At 38.6% G+C, this 26,850-nt stretch overlaps 1 protein-coding gene across 1 annotated transcript in view; it reads right to left on the bottom strand.

The window, feature by feature from the left end:
* COL25A1 (collagen type XXV alpha 1 chain) overlaps positions 1-26,850 on the bottom strand; it is a 467,388-nt gene that overhangs the window by 175,915 nt on the left and 264,623 nt on the right. The window contains exon 5 of the mRNA XM_049709644.1: positions 4,679-4,696. Within this exon, the coding sequence (XP_049565601.1) occupies positions 4,679-4,696 (18 nt within the window). The remainder of the gene's footprint in view (positions 1-4,678; positions 4,697-26,850) is intronic.

Consider the following 26,850-nt stretch of genomic DNA (forward strand, 5'->3'; position numbering starts at 1 on the left):
AAGTAATATAAAAAGGTGTACAGATAAAATGCTGTGGGGATTCAGCAAAAGGAAGAAATTACATTCAGCTAAGGTAGGGTAACGACATCCTGATGGAAGAAAGTAACATGTAAGTATGAAGGGTTATCATATTTGGATGTGTGGAAACTAAGTGTATCTAGGGGCTAGGAGAGAAGCAGTTCTGGAGAAAAGACTGGTTTAAGAAAAGACAAATGAAGGAAAACATATTTGAAGGGAAAAAAGTAAATGTTTTGATTCAGTTTGGATGAAGCATTGTGCAAACTGACATCCAGAAAGAAATTTAATGAAAAATCAGTGGGAGATAGTGCTGGAAAAACAGGACAAATCAAAGGATTTGAATGTCAGGTAAGGAACTAAATGGTAGTCATATTGAGATTCAAAGTTTGGGAGTCAGAAGAATGACATAATCAGAACCGTGATAGAAAAAGACATACATAGGTTGATATTGGTTGCTGCTACACTCAGTCCCAACCCTTGATGTCTCCACTATACAGACAGGAAAAAGCTAAATGTTCACTTTCTTGACTCAGCTCCCTTGCAGCAGTGATTGGCCAGGCAACAGGCATGTGTTCACAGTGGGCAGAATGGCAATGGAGAAGTCATGGTCAAGAGAAATAGAAATGGAGAGTCCCTGTCAGGTAGGCAGTGAGCTAGAGGCAGCTAACTGTTCGGTCAGCCATTAGCAAGGCTGCACAGAGCGTGCGCACCATGACTGTAATACCCGGCAGTAGAGAGGAAAGGAAAAGGAGGACCTGGGATGAAGACGGTAACGGAGAAAGGGAGTGTAGGCACGAGGGACCAGGAAAGGACTCAGTCATCAGAAGACGGGTGCCTAGATCTGGGCAGAAACCCCATTATTAGAACAAGGGCATGGCACCAGGACTACACTTAGAGCAATGGCATTGATGCTGGGTCACCTGCATGTTGGGAAAAGGCCTCCTTAAATGCCTCATGTCCAAGGTCCCAAGGAAACCTGGGGATTAACCAGATGTACAGACACAGAGCAGGTCTTGCACATGTGGTTAAAGTCATCCCTGGAATGGCGGGTCTGCAGAATTGACAGAACTTTGACACTCTACTTGACTAGTAATATTAAAAGAACAGAGACTGAGTCTGTCTTGTTCACAATTTCACAGCCTTGCCATTTGTGCCTCGTATCTAATAGAGGCAAAATAGATACTTGAGTTATTGAAATGAATTATGTTAATATGAATTTATGAAAAAAGTATCAGGGTGACTTTCATGTCAATAGATTAATTTTGCCCCACCCCCTGAATAATTCCCATTACCTCTAGGTTGAAATACAAATGTTCATCTGTCTCTTTTTCTAATTTCTTTCCCTTCTTTCTTCCCTTCCTTACTCTCTGCTGCCATTTGTTCTTTTTTCTCTTTCTACCCAATCATTTTTTCAAGTCTCTGTGACATTATTTACTCTAACCCATCCCTTTTCCTCTCCAAGAATTTGATTTCCTCTGATTCAGTGGGTTCACAGCAATATTCTCCCCATTCATTCCCCTGCCTCTTTTCCCATCTTAACCACAGCTGCTAGAACTGTCTTTTTTTCTTTCTAATATCCTTTCACCATCTCATTTCCATCATCAAGAACCATTTTCTCACCCATTTAGGTAAACACATAGATTTACCTCTCTTCCTTAGGGCCTATTTTCGTATTCAATTTCATACTGTCACTGTAACAGTGTTCACTGCTATTCAGCTTTCTAGTCTTCGCAATTTTTTAGCAATTTAAGCTAAGTCCAGCCAAGCTGTCTTCAATTTTAGGAAGATGATCAGAACTCCTTGATTATAAGACATATTCCCTTTTTCCCACTGGTCTGCAAAATAAAACCCTATTAATCCGGAAGTCCTTACTAAATGATGTGTGATATCGAAGAAGCAGAATTGAGTTTCACTGTCTAAGAGTTTTGCATCATATAACAATGTGAATAAGATGAGGTGGTGATGTTCAACCTATGCAAGAAAACACTCATTGACATAAACATTTGCATACGAATAACAAGCAGAACAAAGTTAACCAATCATCTGGTACTAAATGAGAACTTCATTAAGAATTCTCTAGTTTAAAATCAAAAATTGGAAGTTTCTTCTGAAAAATACTGTAATGATGTAGGGATAAGAGGTAGGTCAGACTTTTCCTTGGGGACATAGCAACAAAACTCTGCCTATTTTTCATGGCATAGAAAGACAGTGTGAGGGTATCTCTTGTCTTCTCATTTCCCTTCATACCTATCCTTCCTGAATCCATTGCTTTCCTTTTGCTGTGACACAAGGAAGGCATTTTGGAAGAAATGATCATGTGACTTGAGTGTCCACTAAAAGCAAAATTGTGGCCAAAATGAAGGAAAACCAGAGCAGATCACCTTTTGAAAATGCCAGTCCTATCCTCCTGCAAAATTTCCAAAATTTTCAATTATAAGCAGTTAGGTAGACTATTTTTCTGAAGAGCCATAGTAAATATAAGACTTGCGGGCTTCCCTGGTGGCGCAGTGGTTGAGAGTCCGCCTGCCGATTCAGGCCACACGGGTTCGTGCCCCGGTCCGGGAGGATCCCACATGCTGCGGAGCGGCTGGGCCCGTGAGCCATGGCCGCTGAGCCTGCGAATCCAGAGGCTGTGCTCTGCAACGGGGGAGGCCACAGCGGTGAGAGGCCCGCGTACCGCAAAAAAAAAAAAAAAAAAAAAAAAAAAGCCTTGCTGTGAAGGTATTCTGAAGTGCCATGATGTACTTTCAAATCTTAGCTACAGTGATCCATCCATAGGTGTTCCTGGTTCTGACCATTCTTGGCTTTCTGTGCTGGTTTATCATCTTTCTTCTGCTCATTCACTGTGGCTGTGTAGTCAAGATTTATTATGACCATGTCCTTCCTTTTACAGTTATCCTCTTTAAAGTCTCATTACTTAATATGCTTTTAATGCTGGTTTTTGTCCAGTTTTCCGTCTTTATATCCATATCTGAGTTTTCCATTCTGTTTTGTCTATAGGACACTTGCACTTGGATGTTGTAGCAGATGTAGGTGCCAACACACACCACTGCCTTCCTCCAAGACGGTGCTAGAATAAAGGTCCCGTATGTTCCTACTGCTTTCTGCATCCTCGAGTAGCTGGAGTGTGCTGTACCTTCTGGGGCAGGCCAGAAGTTCCAGGGAGTTAACGCCCAGGCATGACTCTTACCAATGAAGGACGGGAGATCAGTGCATAAATGCATCAATTTCCCTACCCTCAGTGGGGAGATTCTGAGGCAAGCTCTACACTGTCTCTCCCAGGTTCCTCATATGTTTTATATATGAGTATATATTTTATAAATATATATATATATATATATATTCTTATAGGTTCACACACACAGATATATATAGATATGTATATATACAAAATAAGAAGGGATTAAAAATACAAAGCTCTTAGATCTAGATCTAGGATAATAATACTTTCAGGGCTATTGTAGCATTAAATAAAATAAAGCATGCAAAGCCCCTTTTATGTTGTCTTCATCTCACTGTAATGTAGCAGTTTCAAATTTAGGGAATAAACTACAACTTTCTTTTGTGGGTTTTTTTCCCTCCAATAATTAGCTTGAGATAACTTAGAATATAAGAGTGAAAATTAGAAATAGAGTATTCTCTGATGTGCATATAAATTAGTTACTTTTCAAGATATTTCTCATGAGTAGTGTGAAAAGGACTGTTCTCCTGAAGGCATTTTTGTTTATTTCGTTGGACATCCTTAAATTCAGAGCTCATAAAAACTATAAATAATATTATCATGGTCTAGTATGAGAATTAGCACACGATAGACAATTTTTGATATTGATTAACAAAGATATCATGAAAATCATTTATTTACGAAATAATCTAGGACAGAAATAACATTCAGTATATCGAGGGGAAAGAGACGTAAAGGGAACTCAGTAAATAACTATGTTATTTACAGGTATTATGGTGTTAAAGGTGAAACATTAATAATGGCATTTCCTTCTCTCTAGATCCCTACTGAGCACAATAAGTGAGATTGTTGTTTTTTACTGACTCTTCATGTCTGACAACTCCCTTCTTCTGTACTTTCATCTTTTTACACATTCCTCCCCTCCCTGATATTTCCTCATTTTCTTCATTATGATTTAGGGCCGAAAGACTGTCTGTTGAGTGCATTCACATTTAATTATGAACCATATCTTCAGCAGTTAGTTTATATTGAAATGTAGAACGAATTCAATATCTGTCTCTAATGAATCAAAAGTAGCTGGTAGGATCACAATCTAAATAATCAGTCTGTGTGTATTTACAACATTAAGAGTAATGATTAATCAGTACTTCACGCAAACAAGTTCATACCCGACATCTACTATGAAATCATTTTATCTTACATGAAAGTCCTGTGGCACTGTCTCAGATCAGTTAAGAGTTTTGCTTTATATGATAGTACATTGTTAAACTTGCCATCTGGTCCAACAGCTGATGTGGCTCATACAACCCTCAAGAGGCCCTGAAGCTTTACTCCTGGGAAATATTTGGTCTACTGTGTGGTGTCATGATTACTGGTTCATAACTTTTTTATATCCTTTGAAAAGAATGGCAGAAAAACCTCCACGCTGGGAAAATCCTAATTGAAATTGATTTGTTAGAAGAAAAAGAGTTCACTTACCTCAGGACCAGGCTGACCCTGAAATTGAAAAGAAGAAAAAAAGAAAAAGAATTACAAAATTGTTTCTTAAGTGAATAGTTTCAGTACCAAAATTTAAACTGGTTCTGAATATCTTTTCAAAATATTTCTGAAGATAATACCTAACTACTGACAAATCTCATTTGTGATTTTAAAAAAGTTATGTCATATCTTAATATTTTCACTCTATGCTATTTATCTAAAATCTGGATATTATGGTCGTTTTGTGTAATTCCAAAATGACTCAAGAGTTTTAGCATGCTCTAGAATTAAAATAGAGAAAGAGAAGGCAAAAGGTGAAATACATTTCACATTATAATAATGAGTGGGTTACATAAAGGGAAGGTCTTCTAGCACAAACTATTTTTATGAGCTGCATATTCAGAGATGGCACAAAGTGAAGAAAAAAGAGGCAGATATTTTAGTTTTAGAATTCACTGACACTTTAAATTTCTCATTGTTTCAATAATATTTTACGTCAATTAAAAAAAATAAACATCTATCTTTTGCTCTGCATAACCTAGCCTAAGGTCATTTTTAAACAGATATGAGAGGTCTTTGGCTCAATTAAAGTGCATCATAACTCTTCATACAATCAATAGATTATGTAATCTCTGGTCAATCGGATTTACTTTGAATGTTACTTTTTTGTTGCTTACGCTGATAAAAATTTCCAAGCAGCATAACTGCAAATGCTTTTCACTAAAGGAAAATCACCTGTGAATAAAAGTATTGATTACATATCACCTTCTTAAAATCTGCAGTTGGGTTTTGTGTAAGATGAGATGAAAGAAAAAGTTCACACCAAGTTAGGGAATCTTAAAAAAAAAAAGATGCATAATCTCATTCTATCAGCTGTATGCCACTGGGTATTACACAAAAAAGCACGGACCTAATCCAACTCCCAGAGAAGACTCTCTTTCTCTCTCAGTCCCTCTCCAGGCTTGGAATTTCTCTAGGTACTTGCCTTCTTACTGACTGGGGATAAAACAGATGATTTCCAAGAGCTTTGTCTGAAAATGTGGTTGGCTAGATTTTATCTGATCAAACCAGGAAGGGGAGCTACACCAAGTTACTGTGGATATTACTCACCCCACTCCTGACTCTTTAGTGATGGAGACGGAGAAAGAAAATACCATTCATTCACTCCTTACTGAGTCCCAGGCAACTCTGGATATGTTACTCCGTTTATTCCTTATGACTGCCTTGCATTTTATAAATGAAGAAACTGAAGCTCATAGAAATAAGCTAAAAATCACACAGCCTGTAGTTGGAAAAGCCAGAATTTAAACCCAAAGCTGATTCCAAAGTTCATACCAGGCCATTTTGCCTTTCACCCTGGAAGTTTAAACTCACAGCTATATGCAGATTTGCTCAGATCAACAGTGGTCCCAGGGCACTCTTTGCGTGAGTGGATACTAAACTTCCCAGCCACTCCCGGGCTGCCACAGTGTGAATCTCTGCTTCCAGATGCAGACCTAGGACCAGCAGGCATCCAGCCACTCAACTGACACCTGTACAGAAACCAGGCCAGCAAAGCTTCTTGAGGGGGCTTCCCTGGTGGCGCAGTGGTTAAGAATCCGCCTGCCAATGAAGGGGACACAGGTTTCAAGCCCTGGTCCGGGAAGATCCCACATGCTGCAGAGCAACTAAGCCCGTGCACCACAACTACTGAGCCTGTGCTCTAGAGCCCATGAGCCACAACTACTGAGCCTGTGCACCTAGAGTCCGTGCTCCGCAACAAGAGAAGCTACAGCAGTGAGAAGCCCGCGCACCGCAACAAAGAGTAGCCCCCGCTCACCGCAAGTAGAGAAAGCCCATGTGCAGCAACGAAGACCCAATGAGCCAACAATAAATTAAAAAAAAAAAAAAAGCTTCTTGAGGGCAACAGACAGCCCTAACATCAGCTCTAAACATGGAGAACCTACAAGTGCAGGGCTGTTCACCTCCATGTAAATATGGATCTTCCCAGATCCATGTAATGGATGAAATTATAGTATGTGCTCACTCGCACTTGCATTCTCACTCTCTCTCTGGATACTTTAAGCTTCTGATCTTTCCAAACTTTTAAACTAATGCAAACTCAGAAATGTGAACATGCATCTTTTTAAGAACCTCAGAATACATTACGTGTTTTAGGTTTTTTTTGTTTTTGGGTTTTTTTGTAAAAACTAAAACATAGGATTCTCTAAAATCAGAAAGAATTTCTTCAAAGGAATATATTTTAGCATCATTGCTGAGATTTTTTTATTCCTATGGTTGTTTTACAAATTATAGGCTTTTCCTGTCTGCCTTTAAAAAGTGGCATTTCTGCCATTACATTGAACAAATGATTTTAGCACAATGTGTGTATAAATTTGTATGTTATTATATACAAATATACATTGTATTATGAATTTTATGTTAATGATAGTGAGAACAAATAGTAAATGACAGTGAGATTAAAAAGTTGACTTCTACATAGGCGTTGGAAAGTGTGTAGTACCAGGGAACTCAGATTACCTTAACATGTGATATGAATTTCAGGTGTGTTTGGTGTGTGTACATGTATGTGTGTATGTGTAGGGTGGAGAACGTGAAAAAGAGAGATGGAAGTGGGCTGGTAGAGAGGCTTTGCAGAAAAACGATGCATACTACATGGCAAATCTGGCAACGCTCCCTTTGTGTAATTGTGGATTACACAATGTAAGACTTACAAATCGTACACTAGATTCCAGGACTGCCTACACCAAGTCTTCTCACTGCATGTGATATAACAAACTATTCATTAGGAGACACCCAGAATACCTGTAAGAAAACAGTCTAGCAGCTGGAGTCTTGTAGTCATGGTAGTAGAGCCATCTGGCCAAATGAGTGAAGTGATGGAGGCGTGGTTTCAGTGGGTGTAGAAGTGTTAGCTTCCCCCGCAGGAGAGCAGAGCATAGAGGGAGAGTAGACAAGAGCCCAAGAAGAGCATCTCAGCAACTCCCTGGTGACTGAGGGCTGTGATACATTTACTTTACTGTGATACATTTTAAATAAAATTGCCTTCACTTACAGAAACTTGATTAGTATTGTTCATGCAACTCTAAAAGGTGCTACCTCTGCTTCAAGGTAATTAGAAAGAAATCACTTCAATAACTTAGAAACTCAGCGTTAAGAAACTCAACCTTTACTACCACTTTTAGTACCCTCAGATTCAGATTTATTTCATTGTCTTGAATCGAAAGAAAAAATACTTCAAAATAATAATGTCTATGATTTTGCATTTTGGAACCCTGCCTGTCTAAAAAGATCATTTGACAATGATTACCATAACTTTATTATCTCTTGAAATTCTCAAATTCACATATTCAGATGTCAAGCTTATTTTTCTTTTCAGAAGAAAATAACACCTGAAGTAAGCACCCAGGTAAAGCTTTAGAATGACATCACAGGAACTTTGAGTGGCAACGGGATTATTCTGGTGGCAGAGGTTCTGAGGACCAACAGGAATCCTACCATGGAACCATCTCAATGGGATCACTTAACCTTTCAAGAGTCGCAGTTTGACCTAAAGTCTGTGCCAGTAAATAGAACAGATGTACTCTACACTTGCAGCCAGGAAGCAGGAATTTTGCTCATCCTCGCTTCACATTCAATTCCCAATACCCCAGTGCCCAAGTTATAAGGTGCTTCAGAAACAATCACTGAATTACTGAAAGATGAGAATATTTTGACTGATCCAAAAATGATTTACAATATTTTTAGAGAACCATTAGAAAGCTGACTATCCTTACATTACAGGGTTGTATTTCCAAAATGTAGCTTCTTAATCTCTTGGCTTCTGCTCACTGCAGAATAAACACTTCTATGTCAAAGAGGAAGTCTCCTCCCTCAGTGGAATCTTCTTCAGATAATAGAGATGGAGCTAAGGCAGAAGCCTGCAGAGGCATCAGAGGAGGATTTAGATACCTACATATGTGCCTCAGAACAAAAAGCATGAGAGTGCTATCTTGAAGAAAAATCACTCCCTAGTTTGATTAAACCTCCACATCTAACTAATGTGAGAATGTTATATCAAATTACTTTGTAAATTATAAAATGCTCCACAATTATAGCATGGCAATTTAAAGTAGGCTATAAAACCAACAACAACAAGTCATTCAACTAACGCAAATTTAGATAAAAAGTGTCTATTAATTTTAAAAACAAATTAATATGCAAATGCTAAACTACAGAGGAAAGCAATTGAAGAAATAAAGCATAACAGCTTATGTGTGTTAATTAAAAAATGGCTTTGCAGGGGCTACCCTGGTGGCGCAGTGGTTGAGAGTCTGCCTGCCGATGCAGGGGACACGGGTTCGTGCCCCGGTCCGGGAAGATCCCACATGCCGCGGAGCGGCTGGGCCCGTGAATGGCCGCTGAGCCTGCGCGTCTGGAGCCTGTGGTCCGCAACGGGAGTGGCCACAACAGTGAGAGGCCCGCGTACCGCAAAAAAAAAAAAAAAAGGCTTTGCAAAGACTGCATAATCTCTCAACGTCTATAAGCTGCTCATGCTTCCAAAGACTCCTACGCATTTGACTGAGACAAACGTTCATAATTTATATCGCCTGTTGTGTTACCCTACAGGATAGATATTAATAATTCTTATTATTAATATAATAAGAATTATGTGACCTTAGCCACGGTCACATAATATGACTTAGACTATTTCAATTTAAGGTTTTCTTTCGAGAAATACTTAATCCTTGGCGGTTTTAATTCTGGGAAGGAAAAGTCATATTCTACTCAAGAGGAAAATAACTAGCTATAGTCGCAAGCCTGGTGGATGTCTTTTTTTTAATTTGAAAGAGAAAGAGAGCGAGAGCAAACGTGGAGATGGTTTTGTGGGGTTCAATGTAAAGAAAACAAAAATTCATTCAAAACTTGGAAGATTTCTTCCATGATATTTGCCTTTTGTAAATAAATAACATGACTTATTTAAAGATTTACTCATATTTAAGCCAATTAAGTCCTTCCCACAATAAATTTTAAAACATTATTATATTTTCTAACACCATACTATTTTTAGCTTTCTTATGATTAAATGTTCATAATGGGAACATAAGAAAAGTAAAGAATTTTATCATGTGCATTTTTTGTCATTAAAAATTTCACATACAGAGCATACGAAAGATAAAGACTCCATTTATGCATTAATTTACAATATTAAATTGTACTGGATGCCTAATATTCCACTGAGGTTGATTTTTGGTATTATAAAGAGTGTTTACATATTTCTATATAAATATTTGACTATTATGATTATTCCTTATGATACAACATGGGTAATGCACTGTTATTCCAATTATAAACTTCATACATTTTATTTATTGATATTGTAGTATATAAAATACAGATTATATATATTTTCTAGGATATAATTCTACATGTGTATACATATGTATTTATTCAGACATATATTTGTAAATCTATGAATATGAAGAGAGAAAGAGAAAGAAAGAAAGAGAGAGAAGGAAGGAAGGGAGAAAGGAAACAGAAAGGGAGAGAGGGAGGAAGAGAGAAAAAATATATGAAAATTGTGGTTATCTCTCGGTGGTGGAATTATGAGTAATTATTTCTATCTTTAGAGTTTTCTAGACTTCACAAAATTTTACTAGCCTCATGTCTTGATTATAAAAATATTTATTAGCACGATACCTAATCCACTGCAGAAAACTTTTAAACAGAACCTTAAGTCAAATTTTTTCCATACTAGATTCATTCACTCAAAGATCTAGGTCAGTGATTTTGAATTCCATTTTCAAACTTTCTCCCAATTCAGGGTGTTTTTAGTTACTTGGAAGAATCTGAAAAATTCTTAAACTGTTCTTTAAAATTCAATAAGTAAGGTTTTTAAATTCACCTTCTGTGTATGCCCCACATCATTTCTAGGAGTAGGGTTGGGGTAGAGACAGGGGCAGGAGAGTTTTAGAGTCAAGCACCACTTATAGTTTAAGAGTCAAGCATCCCCCATGTACACTGGGGATCCCTGCTCAATTGAGTTTGCTGGGAATCTTTGCAATTTTGCAGGGCAAAATATTTGGGTTTTGGGATTTAGCTGTATTATTTTATAAAGCCATTTAAAGCAGTGGTCCCCAACCTTTTTGGCACCAGGGACTGGTTTCGTGGAAGACAATTTTTCCACAGACCGGGGTGGGGGGATGGGTTTGGGATGACTCAAGTGCATTACATTTATTGTGCACTTTATTTCTATTATTACATTGTAATATATAATGAAGTAATTATACAACTCACCATAATGCAGAATCAGTGGGAGCCCTGAGCTTGTTTTCACTTGTCACTCACTGATAGGGTTCTGATATAAGTCTGCAAGCAATTGATTTATTATGGTTTCTTTGCAGTCAAACCTCTCTGCTAATGATAATCTGTATTTGCAGCCGCTCCCCAGCGCTACCATCACCGCCTCAGCTCCACCTCAGATCATCAGGCATTAGATTCTCATAAGGAGCGTACAACCTAGATCCCTCACATGCACAGTTAATTAGTAGGGTTCACACTCCTAAGAGAATCTAATACCACCACTAATCTGACAGGAGGCGGAGCTCAGGCAATAATGCGAGCGATGGGGAGTGGCTGTAAATACAGATGAAGCTTCTCTCGCTCTCCCGCCGCTCACCTCCTGCTGTGCAGCCTGGTTCCTAAGAGGCCATGGACCGGTACTGATCCGGGGGACCCTGATTTAAAGGACTTATGCTTTTGGATATAAATGTGTATCAAACTTCTAAAACATACTACATCTCCAAGCCTTTTCACCAAGTGGCATGGAATCAGGAAGGTGTAAATAAATAAGTTTAAAAACATATGTTTCATAGGATACAATAAATACATGGAATACACATGAGTAGAGACACCTGCTCAGCTTCCACTGTTTTGAAAACACACATATTTTAAAGAATGCAAAATCCATTTTTATTGCCCAACCAATTTTTCTTAACTTGTATATAATGAATAATTTGTTTTCTGCCATGTTTATTAACATCTTTGAAAGTGTGTTATTTTGATTGCACCAGATAAATACTGGAAGCCAATTTATAAATATCTCTCAGTCTGATTAAAATTTATATAAGTGCCCAATTTCAATTTTCTAAATTTTGCACACAAAAAAAATGGATTTAGTGCTCTCTGCGGCTGTCTTAGATGTTTGTGTTAATAAATGCATTAATAAAAGCAGAGCAAGTTGATAACGTGTGAGTTGCATAATGCTTATTGCTCCAGTGAAACAGAACCCTAAAAATGGAAACCTACCACAAAATTGGGGCAGAACGGCTCTGCAAGCTGAGAAGCTTGTGTGCTTTAGAGACCAAGGTGTTTAGGACTGCCTCATAAAGCTATCACTTACTGACTACCACAAGACACCAGGGGCTTTACAAATGACATCTCGGTTACAATAACTCTACAAATTAGAGCTCATTTCCATCATTTTATAGTTGAACAAACCAAGTTTCAGAGACGTTGGGTAATATTCCCAGTCACACAGCTTCAAAAAGGGGAAACTGGAATATGGACATGGGTTTTTCTGACTTGAACCCTTTCGTGCTCTCACTTGTATCATGCTGGCGGCTGAAGCCATGAGCTCAGGCAAGATTACCCAAAGGAACAGGTAGCAGTCATCCTTAATCCTCTTTTGAATTGGGTAAGAGCTATAGCTGCTCTAGCTAGAAATATCCGTACAAGAAAAACTTAATTTTGTATACACACAACAAACCCCTTAAGTCCATCCATGGATTCTCTAGCAAATTCTTCATCCCAGGTCAAGAATCCCTGGGTAGACAAAGATAAACATTTTATGGGAAAGAGATGAAGAGCGTCTCCAAAGGACACTGAGGAGGAAAAGAATTAAAAACAATAACAAACACGAGTTTATAAAGCCAATACTGGAGAGAATTTCAAAAAGAGAAATTAAAATGAGGATTGGAAAGAGTCTATTGCATTTAACCATTAGGAAGTCAGAATATTTATTATAATTGTTTGAACGGGGAGGTGAGAAAATTAAGACAAGAATAAGCTCCAGAGGTGGCAAGCAGGTGTCATACCAAGTGGCAACTCTGGTTGCGAATGGCCACCTGGAATAATGTGTTAAAAGAAGATTCTGAGGTTGGGTTATAGAGTTTGGGAAATGGCACTGGGATTAATCAGCAATGTCTACAGAAGGCAAAAATTGGAAAGCATGTGTACCAACTCTTTGCCAATCTCAGTAGACAGTTCTTTTATCTGTGTATAAAGGGAAGAACAGAAACAGGATAGTAGCTAAAAGGGATATAGAGTTGGAGAAAAGTTTTTTGTTTATTTGTTTTCACAGTAGGTGGGAAGGATTTGAAAATGTTTGCAAACTGACAGAAAACTATTAGCTGAGAGGAAAGAAATGGCTTGTAGAGCAAAATCAATATACAAGAGAACACAAAAAGAAGTGGTGTCAGAGAATCAGGGTGAGGAGAAAGGGTATCCTTTTGTCTAAGAAAAGGAGAAAGAAAGTGAAGACAGATGCAGATACACTTGGATGTACAGGGGCAGAAAATGGAAGTATTCCTAGCCCTAAACCTCAAGACACTCTCAAGTAGACGTCTTCTGAGTGTGGGCTGGAGGTGGGAAAAATAAGGTTGATTATTTATTTATTCATTCAATCAATATTTGTTAAGCCACTCCAGTGTGCCAGCCATTCTTCAAGTACTAGGAATATGGTAAATGTAATAAACAAAAGAGAGTCCCTGCCAACAAAGTCCCACCTGCTTGTGCGGGGAAACAGACTGTAAGAGAATGTTTATAAATAATGCTGCAGGTGGCCATAATGTCTAAGAAGAAAAATATATGAAGATAAGGAGAGTAGAGTAGGAGGGTACCATTTTATAGGGTGGTCATGGAAGGAACAGAGGAAAAGAGGGAAAAGGAATAGCAAGAGGAATGCCCTATAAGGAGATAGAGTCTTCCAGTCACTGACAGTGGGTCTGGAGTGGAGGGAGCAATGGGAACGGGGCAAGGTGTGCAGTCATAGAGGTGGAAGATCCAGGTCATGTGGAACTTTGTAAGTCATGATGAGAACTTGGCTTTTAATTGGGGTGAGATAGAAAGCCTTCGAGAGGAGCTTTTGTACAGAGAAGTGACATAATCTGAATTATATTTGAAAAGGATAGTGTTCACTGTGGGGAAAAGAGTGTAAGAAGGCAAGAGTGAAAGTATGGAGGGAAGTTAAGAGGTTTTGTAATAATCCAAGTAAAATGTAAATGATGGGATGGGCCAGGATAGTAGCGGCAGAGGACAAAATCGTTAGATCCTGCATATATCGTGAAGAAAGTGGTGTCAGATTTGAAGATAGATTGAACGCCGGGTGTGAGAAAAAAGGAGTCAGGAGTGACTCCAAGATTTGACTGGAGCAACTAAAGGAAGGAGAGGTCATTTACTGCTGTGCTGAAGGTTAACAGGAGCGGCTTTGGAGAATTTGGTTTTGGACATGTTTGGGAGATGAGTGAAAGAGCCATGTGGGCATGTTGAGTAGATACTTGGATATACAAGTCTAGAGTTCATAGGAGAAGTCCAGCTTGGAGATATAAATCTGGGAGCCTTTGACATATAGATAATATTTAAAACCATGCGATTATATGCAATCACCTAGCAACAAGTGAATGTAAATAAGGAGGAAAAAAGGTTCAAGGACTGAACCTTCCAGGACGACATTTAGAGACCATGAAGAAGTAAAAGAACTCGCAAGGCTGAGAAGGAGCGAGGTAGGAGGAGTACCTTGAAAGAGTGATACCCAGCAAGGAGATAGGCAAGAAAAGGGTTTCAACAAGCAGGGGGCAATCGGCTGTGCTGAATATGGTCCAGTAAAATTTAAAAGGAACCCTGATCCCTGAATTTGTCATGGTGAATGTAATCAGTGACCCTAACAAGAACATTTCAGCAGAGTGGTAGAGATTAATGGTCAGGGACAGTTCGTCCCTTGTGGCAGGAGGAAAGGCGGGTACAGATCTAAGTAAATTATCAGATTTGGTGGTGGGAGTGTATAGAATTATATTCTGATGGTTTCTATTTTCTCAGAGAAATAAACAATACTTTCAACAAAGTTAAATGGGAAGGAGATGCTGGAGGATTCAGGAGCAAGAAAAATGTTTGAAATAGCTAAGAAAGTTAGAGAGGGACTGGATTACAGACGTGGACAGCACCACACAACCTCTTGAGATTAGTGGTTGTGAGCTGAAAATGAGACCAGTTAGCAGAGTTGTTTTTCTCCATCTGTATTCAGCTATGTGGATGCAGGTGCAGAGCAGAGAGTGAGTTGGATTTAAGTAGGTTTGAGGTCTCCCCAGGCCAGGACAGAGGGAGAGGAGTTACAGGTGTATACATACAAGAGCATGAGTATAATGATGGAATGAGACACCTAATCTGTTAAGGAGGGAAGTGGGGATATAGGAGGTCTGTGGAAGAGTGTTTTCCATTTTTTTGTGTCAGATGAATTCCATATTATGTTTGTGAATACCCAGTAGGTTATCTTTAATAAGTTCAATTAGTAGAATGTCTGGTGTAATCTTTTATTATAGCTTTTAACCAGTGATGTTTTAACAATTTTTTAAGCCATACTTTTAATTTATTTTAGCTATGTTCCTATCTCTTTAGGCTTAATTGCAGGAATACAATTTCAATAACATATACTCTAACAATAATAAAGATAATATTATCTATATTTATTCAATAAGGACTCAAAAATCTTTGGAAGTATAGAGAAATTATGCAAAATATGTTGCTTAAAAGACTGAATTAACCTATAATTCTTGTTTCTAGACATTGTTCATGATGAGCTACCATAGAATTTCCATGACTCACCCATTCCTACATTTTCTGTAACAAGGCCAAAGAAACTTTACCAAGCAAGTCACAAAACTTTAAGGGTTACAGTGGCTACGTAAACAAAGTGCTGCTGAAATGTCAGAGGGAGAAATATGGCGCTTGGAGGACTCAGGCAGTCCCAGCAGGAACTGACCCAGCTTCAAAACTTCACTTCTGCTCCATCAAAGGTAATGACATCTCATTCTGACCAAATCAAGGCTTAGTTAGACCTGGCAGTCAAAGCTCTCAGCTCAGCCTCTGGAGAGACCCATGGCCCCCGATTGCTCCAGGCTCCTGGCCCCTCAAACACCTTGTTCCTGCTATCCACCCAGCCTGCGTGCCCTCCCGCCCATTCCACTTGTCAAAATCCCATCCAGGCTTTAGGGCTTTCATCTCTTTCAAAGATCTTCCTCAGGGCTTCCCTGGTGGTGCAGTGGTTGAGAGTCCGCCTGCCGATGCAGGGGACGTGGGTTCGTACCCCGGCCCGGGAGGATCCCACGTGCCGCGGAGCGGCTGGGTCCGTGAGCCATGGCCGCTGAGCCTGCGTGTCCAGAGCCTGTGCTCCGCAACAGGAGAGGCCACAACAATGAGAGGCCCGCGTACCGCAAAAAAAAAGATCTGCCTGCTTTCCCACAGCAGATAGGAACTTTATTTCTTCTGAATAGCCACAGATCATTTTCTTAATTCTTTTATGACATTATATTCTGCCTTAAATTATGGCTATTGGTATCTTACCTCTCCTATTAAATGGTATGCTCCTTGAACAGCTAACACTTACGGTGCTGATACAATAAGCCAGGCCCTGTGCCTTTTGTTTTGCAGACATCACTAGGTACCATTATCAGCCCCATTATACAGTTGTGGAAACTGAGACAGACAGGGTGAGTGACTTGCCCAAGATCACACAGCTAGTAAGGGGAAATACTGAGATATGAATTCAGGTCTGTCAGATTCCAGAGCCTATACTTTTTTAACTATTATGCTATACTGCATCTTGGACAGTGGCAGGCATATACTAAATATTTGATTTTTAAAAGTTCTTCTTTATATGAATTTTTATTCAATCAACCTACTAAATGCCAGGCACTGTGGTGGTGACAGAGGAACAAGGAAAAATAAGGCATGGACCCTTCAACGGGGGAACTCACAGTCACAAGTGACACAGAGAAATTCATACATTTTCAGATTCCCACATTTTATTGGGCTTCATCTTCCCAAGCAACTGGAAGACCTTCTGACAAAGGCTTAAATTATGCAAACTAGTTAAAATTCTCTCTTCTCACTGTGATAAAAATGATGGTATTGAAAAATAAACTACCTTAATTTAACAGATAACGTTATACAGTTAGTGATGCTGGGACAAAATTAGAGACTGTAATGTTACCAAGCGTACACTGAATACATTCAGCTCTTCTATAATATGAGTGTTCTCAGTTGAGCCAGGGAATGTAACAGCATTTTTAGAGCCACTGGCTAAATTACCTCCATTGATGAGGCTTAGCAGGTTCTTTCTGAATGATTCTAAATAACTGCTGACAGGTAGAAGATGGTGTTCCATGGGCTGTAGCCGCAGCATGCTAGGAGCCTACTGGGGAGAGAATAAAGCACGAGTTCCCATGCATGAATGGTTCTATGTCCTCCCTGGATCATGCTGACTGGCCATCCTTGAAATTGTATAAATGAAAGGAAGTAGGCCCAGGTAGACGCTTGCATTAATAATTGGTGTGAATGAAGTAAATTAGGCTAACCCACCAGGTCCTTCCTAAAGGGGTAGAGAGGCGGTACAGACCTGCAGAAATAAAGTCTGCTAAAACCATCTCTTCAAAGCTTTTGACAAACTGCAAACCCTAGCCATGTATTGTTTTCTCACTGAAAGGAGAGCTCAGGGAGAAGTTTTAGTTCACACAAACGCACACGCACATGCACAGTATAGGTATATGAAGCATGAACGAGGACATGAGAGTTAGGTAGCACTGTCCTTATTCACAAAGGAAGGCAAGGGACCTGGTTCTGCCATTAAGCCAAAGGGAGGATTTTTCTCTGATGTTAGAGGGCAGGTGTAGTGCAGTTTGGGGTTCCTTTAGCTCCTGGGTCTATTCCCACATGCACGATCTGTACCACAACGGAATCTGCCCCCCTTATTTGTACAGTGATGTTGTGACTGAAGGCAGGCACCGTTAAAGGCAGTCCCAATCAGAAGAGAGAGCTCAAGCAGTTCAACCAAACCATGATTCATTTTCAAATTTTTGAAGGAAACAATACGTTTGAAACCTCTTTGCTTTGTGATCCTAGAGAATACAGTTTTCACCTGCCTATTTCCTGGTGTAGACATTTCCCAGAGTTCTAAATTCTTTTCATCATCTCCCTTTCGTGAAGAGCCCACAGTAATAAAGAATCATGAGAAATATCAAACCCATTTAACAATGGGGTAGAATCATGTTTTCTTCTAACTTTTGTAGGGAAGAAAACGAATTTGTTTTTGCAGCAATATCCTCTATAACAAACATACATCTCATTCCGTCTCATGTCATTCCATAATAAGTTTTTATTCTTTCACTTGCATAAACATTAATCTTGTCTAAATAAGATCTGAATCCAAAAAAGCAAAAAAAAAAGTTTATAAATAATGCCAATAATTCAAATACTTCAACTTGACACTAAGCAGATTCTCAAACTTTCTCTTAACCCTATTTTAATTTAAATTAAAGTAAAAACACAAGTAATTAAAGATTAACAAAGTTTTGAGGTTTAATTCAAGTCATTGGAAGACAATATTATTTAAAAGTAGGAAATAGATTTCCTTCATGGTGTTATTCTATTTCTTAACCACACAAATATTTAAAAAACAATAATATAAAAGTTTATGGCTGATTGAAACCTGAAAGATATCTTTACCTAAAAGTTCTTATTCCTCTTAAGAAACCGAAACCTCCATGTGCAAAAACAGAATGCACATGGCTACTTCATCTTAAGCATCACTCAGGAAACACATTTGATGTTGTTTTGTGCCATGATAATAAGAACACAATAAACTATGAGAAGTGTCATTTCTGGAAAATTAGTTAGCTGTAGGTCAGCAACAGACAAATCTTTGTAACAGATGTGACATGATGACTTTGATGAGTTGAACTTTTCAAAACATGGAGCATTTTAAAAGACATCCTCAGGGCTTCCCTGGTGGCTCAGTGGTTGGGAGTCCGCCTGCTGATGCAGGGGACGAGGGTTTGTGCCCCGGTCCGGGAAGATCCCACATGCCGCGGAGCGGCTGGGCCCGTGAGCCATGGCCGCTGAGCCTGTGCGTCCGGAGCCTGCGCTCTGCAACGGGAGAGGCCACAATGGTGAGAGGCCCACGTACCGCAAAAAAAAAAAAAAAAAATACATCCTCCTGGAAATGAACTAATTTAGATAGAACATACTGTATGCCATTATTCATAAGCCCATTTTCATCACTGCAGAACAGCTATGTCAGTGTGACAACATCTTCCTTAAAATTCATGTTTGGGATCCACTTTTAGTTAATTAATTTAAAAAGTAAAGAGAAAATCTGGACTCTATCTCTGAGGTTCCCACCAACTAAAATTCTATAACTTTCATATTTTATGCACTCTGAAACTTTCCATAATTTGAAGATAAAAATCTCAGGAAAAGATCCTTCTTCTAAAAATATATATTTTTTTTACTTAGAAAAATTTGAGCTACAAAACATTCTGAATGAAGAGTCAATATCCTGGTTAATTGTTACAGATGAACTATTTCTAAATTTGTTAGAAATAAATTAAAAGCCTATAAATGCCAAATATAAGAACTTTAATAATTCACTATTATTTTAGTATCCCATCACATATATATTTGGACGTTAGACAAGGAGCTAGTTTTACGTAAGTACACACATTCATTTACTGGGCTTCATATGATGCCCTTGGTGGATAAAGCCAAACATTCCACTAGCTTTGGTTATAGTTTTAAAAGTAAGAAGTTTGAAGATCTGTCATCTAGGATGCTTTTTAAATACCATTCTTGGTATGCAAAGGTATTCAAAAGGCTAGCCAGCACAGAGTGAGACAAGGTGGGAACAAATATGTAACAAAAGAGATGTCATTTTCTAAGAGGTTTATCATGCTGATTTTAATAGTAAGCCACCTGCTGTAGCTACTGTCAACGAGCAAAGCAGGATATAGCAAGGAAACATTTCACACCTGAAATGATGCTGACTTCAAGTCCCCAAATAAGAAACATTCTAATATAAACCATCCCCTTTGACTGTTATCAAAACTCTTCCCAAAAGAAATTCTTACATTGTCTATGGAGTCTAATGTACTGACAATATAAAACGATATTATAAATCACTGAAAGTACTAAAGTAGGTCACATCTTGGTAATCACTGTACTTTAGGGCAATGGATTGAGTTCCTACTGCGATAGAGAGATGATTCGGGTCAATTTCCAATAATAATTTACAAAAAATGAAAGCTTCCTATTTAATTTACTTTGAACAGAACACAAGCCTAGAAAATGATCTGGGTGCTCTAGTTATTAGAGTATTTACAAAGTACTGGAAGTTACAGAAATGAATAGGAGTGAAAGAAATTGTCTACCCTTTAATGATACTTTTTAATAACAAAATAAAAGCTTCTTCTCCTCACAATGATGAATAGCAGGAGGTTTCCCAATCCAAATTCATTTGCCTTGTGGTTTTGATTAAATATATGCATATAGGAAACCTCATATTATAGGAAATATATAATTTCTGTATGAGTTTCTTATGGATTATAATATTTGGTACAAGGTCAAGCAATTTTTCATTTTGTTTAAAATGTTGTAACGATCTGAAATCGCCTTCAGTTTGGTTACACCCTTCAAAGTCTCTCCTTCTAAACTCTATTAACATTACCAAACTGAAGCTAAATAAGGATTTTTTTTTTCCTCTAAATAGGGGAGTTAATGCCTATGGGAAAATAACATTCTTAACAAATAAAGCCCAGGGGATCCAGTCAGGCAAAGGAATAAATCCTCATCTTTCACACAACTTTCAAACCGGTAAACAATACAAGAGTTCAAAATAGTTTCTTTTCAAGTCACGCCGTATAAGATACAAAGTAAGTTTGTATGTAATGGCGATGCCAGATCAACTTTCCAGACATGAAGATTCAATGATTAGAGGCTTAACTTTAACATGCAAAGTAGAGGGCTGGATGGAGATGGAGGGGGGCAACAGGATAAATAATCCGCACAACTGGAAGTGGAAGTTTAGGTCATTTCCTATGTGAGGATATAGAGGGTATATTGGATAATGGTGAGACTATCTGAAGGGAAACCACAAGCTGATTAGTTCCACTCCAAGGGATGGTTTTTAAAAACCAGTTCTTATTCTTTACCACTGATTAGAAGTCTAAATGAAAGGCTACATATGGAGAAAGATATATCCATCCAGCCATTACAGCAAAAGGGCGATAAATTATCCAGGGTGCCTGCAGAGAACCCTTTAATCCACTCTTTCAGTTTTCACTCTCACCTGCGAAAAAGTCTGAAACTGTATGCCAGTTGGTTGTTAATAATGTGCCCTGGGAGGGAGCGAGTTGAAATTGTTCCCCAAACTGCAAATCAAGAGACAAACTATGTGTGTCTATTCCTGTTGAGTGAAATGATATATCAGAACAGAAGATGGTGTCTGCAGTACAGGACGAAAGTATGCTTTCATGTGTCCTCTAAACTCCATGGCTCTGGGCAGCAAAGCTCTGGAGCCCTTATATTTCTACTCCCAGAAGAATATCCTAACATAGATGTAGCTAACAGAAGCCTCCAAAAGGAAGTTTGTGATATAAAATTTAAAATAATTGTTTTTAAATTTGTAGTTTCCAGATTGGATTTCTACTGTGCCTGCCAAACATTCTCCCTCCTTTTCTGTGGGTTAGCTACACAAATATGGATTTCATTTGTTTATTAATGGAAGGAAGTGGTGACTCAGACGCTTTGTACAGTTTTCCTATTTCTACTCTCCTTCCACAGAGCACTGTAAAATGTAACCGGTTCAAAGCTAGGAGGAGGGGAGAGCGCAGGGGGGGCTGGGATTAGGAAAAGCGAGCCCCTTGCCTCTCTGGTTTGGTCTGCAGCCCAGGTTCCCTCCCCCTGGACCTCCTGACTCCTGATCACCTCAGTCCCTGGACAGTCCATTTTGTCCTTTTCCTCAGTCTGGATGTGGGCTCCAATCAAACCTCAGCATCATCTCCTCCCCAAATCTGCTCTTCCTTCTTTAGTCTCTATCCCATGGTCTGCACTATTATTCCCCAGAGCAAGGCCTGAGAATCACCCCCACTTCTCCATCCTCCCCATCCTTACATCTAGTCACACATTCTGCCATTTCTACCTCATTAATACACCCTGAATCTATCCCATTCTCTATATCTCTCCAGGTCATTTTATTTCTCACCCAAGTAACTGCAACAATATATTAACCATCTCTCTCTTCCCCTTTGTCTTCCTCCTATCCTTTAGCAAGAGTGATCTTCCTAAAATGTTTGTCTGACCATGCTACCCCACTTCTTAAATCCTTCAGATTGTATACTTTTAGGATAATTACTTAGCATGGCATGCAAGGTCCTTCACCACATCCTACCCCAATCCCTGCTTTCTATTTACTTCCTCATCCCCTCCTTGAACTTTACATTTCAACCTTAATAAGCAGTTTTCCTAAATGCTATTCTTTCGTGTATCTCAAAGGTTTTGAACAACCAGCCTCCATGAAAACACTGCACAACTTAGACTTTTCACGTTGACAACACTGTGACTTAGATCCAGAGGCAACCTGATCCCCTCCCCACCAAAATTTGGGTGATTAACCCCGCTGTGGTTCTTCCGTTGTACCTCGACATATCCTGAGCATATTTCTCACATGATATTGCTATGTTTTTGTTTTGTTTTGCTCCTAGTAGACGCTAAGGTCTTTGAAGACAGGGGCTATGTTTATTTGCTATTGTATCCCCATCATGTATAGCAGAGGGCATGGCACAGATTAGGCATTCCATATGAGTCTGATGAATGAATCATTGAATAAGTGGGCACTGTATTTTAGATAACTGTATGAACTAATTATTAATAACACTTTAAGTCCCTCCTGCCTCTATATCCCATGATTCCATCCTTTATTCATTTCTTTGAGCATATAGAAATACTTGTTAATAAGACATTCTGCAGAAATACAAACTAGAGATGTATATGTGTATTTTTGAGACTGAAAATATTAGCAAGTAAGGAAACAAGAAAAAGCTTTATTTTTTTTAATCCTAAGTAAATCTTAAGAAAGCATGGGGACTGTGAAGATAAAAAGTGCATTAAAAATATCATTCATGGGCTTCCCTGGTGGCGCAGTGGTTGGGAGTCTGCCTGCCAATGCAGGGGACACGGGTTCGTACCCCGGTCCGGGAAGATCCCACATGCCGCGGAGCGGCTAGGCCTGTGGGCCATGGCCGCTGAGCCTGCGCGTCCGGAGCCTGTGCTCTGCAACCGGAGAGGCCACAACAGTGAGAGGCCCGCGTACCGCAAAAAAAAAAAAAAAAAAAAAAAAAATATCATTCATAATGACTAAAAAAAAAAACCATAAGAACATTTAGGTAACCCGGGCCACTTCGGATTCCAAGGCTTGATGTCTTTTTAATTCCACCAAAGCAAGAACTAAAGTTCATTTAATAACTAAAGGAGGAAATTCTTTCTATATTATAGTTCAGGACTCAATTCAGAGCAAACAACTCATACTTAGTTAATTTAGGCCAAATGTAGGCCAACATCACGGTGTCTAAATGAGCAGAAATTAAGCAGGAGCCACTCTTTGAGTAAGAGGAAACCATAGCATTTTACATAACTAGTTTGGAAGGATGGGGACATTGAGGTCTTCTCTGCAATCACATGCTGCCGAAGATTACTAGATGCTTGGCCATTCATGAGGAAACAATAATATACCCTTAAGTCACTCATTCGACTTTGTTCAAAATATTTACATTCAAAAATGTGTCCAAACTGCTCTTTCATAGCACTTTATTTTAGTGTGGCTTTCTTGACTACGGCTAGTTATTGCCTCACAAATCCACAGAAGTCATATAATTATGACTTCCCTAATTTGTCCCATAAGGCATTACAGGCCTGCATAAGCAGATCGCCCTAGGAATTCAGCCACACAACTAAGTATTTGGTCACAAGAAAGTCAAACAGGAAGAAGCGACATGACACTCCATTTGTTCACAGACTGGATATTAGAAAAATATGCAGGTGCCCAGTCAGCAACCAAAAGCAAAGACTTTAAAACTGAGAGATTCATTTTTAATAATTCTGACTGCCTTGTGCTACCTGTTTTGCTTTTTTTATTTTTTAGTGTAAAATGAAACGCTCTTTTAGCTCTTTGGAAGAGAGGATTCATCCCTAAACTCACTTTTTTGTTTTAATCATGTTTCCCACTATAAGAATGTCAGTTGCTCCCTCTTCAAACCTTATGAAAGTGACCCTAAAAATATGTCATTTTTTCACAGAAGCATTATTAAAAATTAAACTTTCACATGAGACAATTGGGAATATGAAACAAGATAACCAGAGCTGTTCCAATTGAGATGATCACCCTGGATCCAATACAAGGTATTGAAATCACTCAGTGGCATGAGAACTAGTAAGAAGAAAGAGAAAGCCATAGCAGTGTCTGTTGATGCTTGAAGATTTTGTAAGTGCTTAAAGACAAAAAGCCTTCATTATCAATGAGGTTATGAAGTAACCTGGGAGGCCTGAGGCTCCTAGCCTGGTACTCATACTTTATTCTTCTTACAAACCACTCCCTAACTTCTATGTTGCACTTTTTCAAAAAAATTCTTTTCCCTTTTCTTTTTCTGTTCAAAGTTTCTAGTGATAACAGTTTTGATGAAATTTTTCTTTTCTAACATTTTACAAAGTCAGAGGTCACATTACTCCCCAAGTGACATACCTGTACACATCTCGTTGGAGATTTCTGGTTCTCTCAATTCCTTAAGGAATTATATCCAAACAGCATAGCAGAGATTGGCTGTTCACCAATTTTGTTTACTTTTTCTTCTAAGCCCACAGCTACACTTCACTCTCTCCTTTGCAGTTATGTGTGAAAATGTGACTTGACACTTGCCAAAGAAATGTGGTCAGCAGTGATATAAACCATAAACTCTTGTACTTCTAGTGCTGGCCAAAAGAATCCTCCCACTTGACTGTCCATTCTCTTTCTTTCTTTATCTTATCCAGTGGCTGTATGCCTATGCCCAGGGTAACCTCAGAACACACAGATGGAAGATGGCAGAGTCCCCAGAGTCTTGCCCTTCATCATGTACAAGAAATCAGTGTCTACTGTGGTAAGCCAGTAACATCTCAGAGTTTGTCTGTTAAAACAGCTACAGTCATTCTAAAACAGATGGTATCCAGAAATAGACCACAGGAAAGAATAGTCTTGCAAAAACTTGTCAATATTTTGGTATGTCTCTTTCCTCCTCCTTCTGCTCCTCCTTTTTTTTTCTTTTTTTACTTTAACACCTTTACTTATCTCAGTTTGCGGGGTATTTTTCCTTTATCTCTGCCCCTTCAAGAATTCCAAAATTCTGTTTAATCTGGCACTAAATCTACGTAAACAATATCAAAAGAAGCACTGAAACAAATTGCCACTGAACACGGCAATGTTCAAACATGGCCTGAACCACTGAACCACTCAAAACAGAAGATGTGAAAAGACACTGGGGAATCTGTTCTATGTAAGAATTATAGTTATGGCCCTTTTTCTACCTCTTGTTCCAGGACACAAAGCTGTATGAAGGGTTCCAAAATGAACTACCCATCTGTGACAACCTATGGTCATTCTATTATAACTCTGTTCCTAAACAGCCATTAGACACAAATTAATTCTCCAGGTTTGTTTTGTTTGTTTATCTGGTTTGTTATGGTGACTACATCTGAAATTATCGAGCCATCTTGGTATTTTATAGTGATACTGTTTCCTGCAAGATGAGTGGTTTTCTCCCTCCATCAAAAATGATATCTTATTATTACAGAAAAAAAGAACAGTAACCACACATTCAAAAGCACACTCTTTGAGCCCAAACAGAAATCAAAATACTTTTATAATTAAGCAAGAATATAGCAAAAGCAATTAAAGGAACATTTGCTGAAAAACTCCATTACAATTTTATGTTCAGTTTTCTCAACTCAAGAGCCAAAGCTCGTATCTCCACACAATTTACTTCTGTTAGATGAAAATTAGATGATTTATAAGTGTGTTTTGAGTAAAGAGCAATATGAAAGATCACATACAAGATGTAAGGTCCACAGCTAGCTAAGTAAAGCCTAAAATGAACCTTAGATAATAGGTAGGATAAGATACAACAAAGAAGATTCTTGCAAAGAAGTTGGTAACACTTCAAGCTTACCTGCCTAAAAAACAACTTGTAGAAATATGGGGGGGAAATGGGTTTTGAAGAGAGACAGAACTGGGTTCAAGTTCCAATTCTGCCTCCTACTAAATGTGAATCCTTGGGTGGGCTAATTTACTTGATCTGCCTAACCCTCGGTTTCTTCCTCTGTAAATGGGTATAATATATCTCTAGTTCACAGGGCTAGAATGAGAATTGGTATGTAAAGTGACGCATATTAGGTAGTTATTATAAATTGTAGTTATGAAAGTATCTGGAAAAGATTTACTATTGGCTTAAAAGTCATATTGTCTTTTTTCCGTATAAAGTAAAGATATCAGAGTTTCTCATCTAAAAGTTCTATAGAGATTTCTTTTCCTAATTCATCTACCACATTGGCAGAAATAGCATTGTAAGCTTAACTTGGCTAAGTCTGCTTCATTCATCTGTCAACAAGATTCTGGGCTTCAAATCGAGCTGACAATTGTTGAAGGTGGACAGAACAGAACAGGCTGCACCATGGCGTTGTATTTCACACCTCAGAGGGTTCTATGCTACCAACAATAACATCATATCTCTGTCAGTCAAGCACAATTATAGGGTTCGATAGACTGATACAAATAAAAAAGCCAGTTAAAACAGATCTCCTGAGTCTGTTCTGGATATGGTTACGGGACTTGTTTGATTCTGTAACCTGTGAATAGTAGAATGGCACCTACCTTGGGGACGAAAGGACAAAGAGAGGCCATCCCCTATTGACTCTAAAAAAAGGTCAAAACGAGTGCACAATTTGCTACAACTAAAAATGCTGAAGTTATTTTGTAAATGTTGATCATACTATTTGCTTCCTATTGAAACACGAATGTGTTTTTGAGATATCCAAAACAGAAGGTACAATTTCACGCCATCTGG

Source organism: Orcinus orca, chromosome 4, assembly GCF_937001465.1.
Source record: "Orcinus orca chromosome 4, mOrcOrc1.1, whole genome shotgun sequence".
NCBI lineage: Eukaryota > Metazoa > Chordata > Mammalia > Artiodactyla > Delphinidae > Orcinus > Orcinus orca.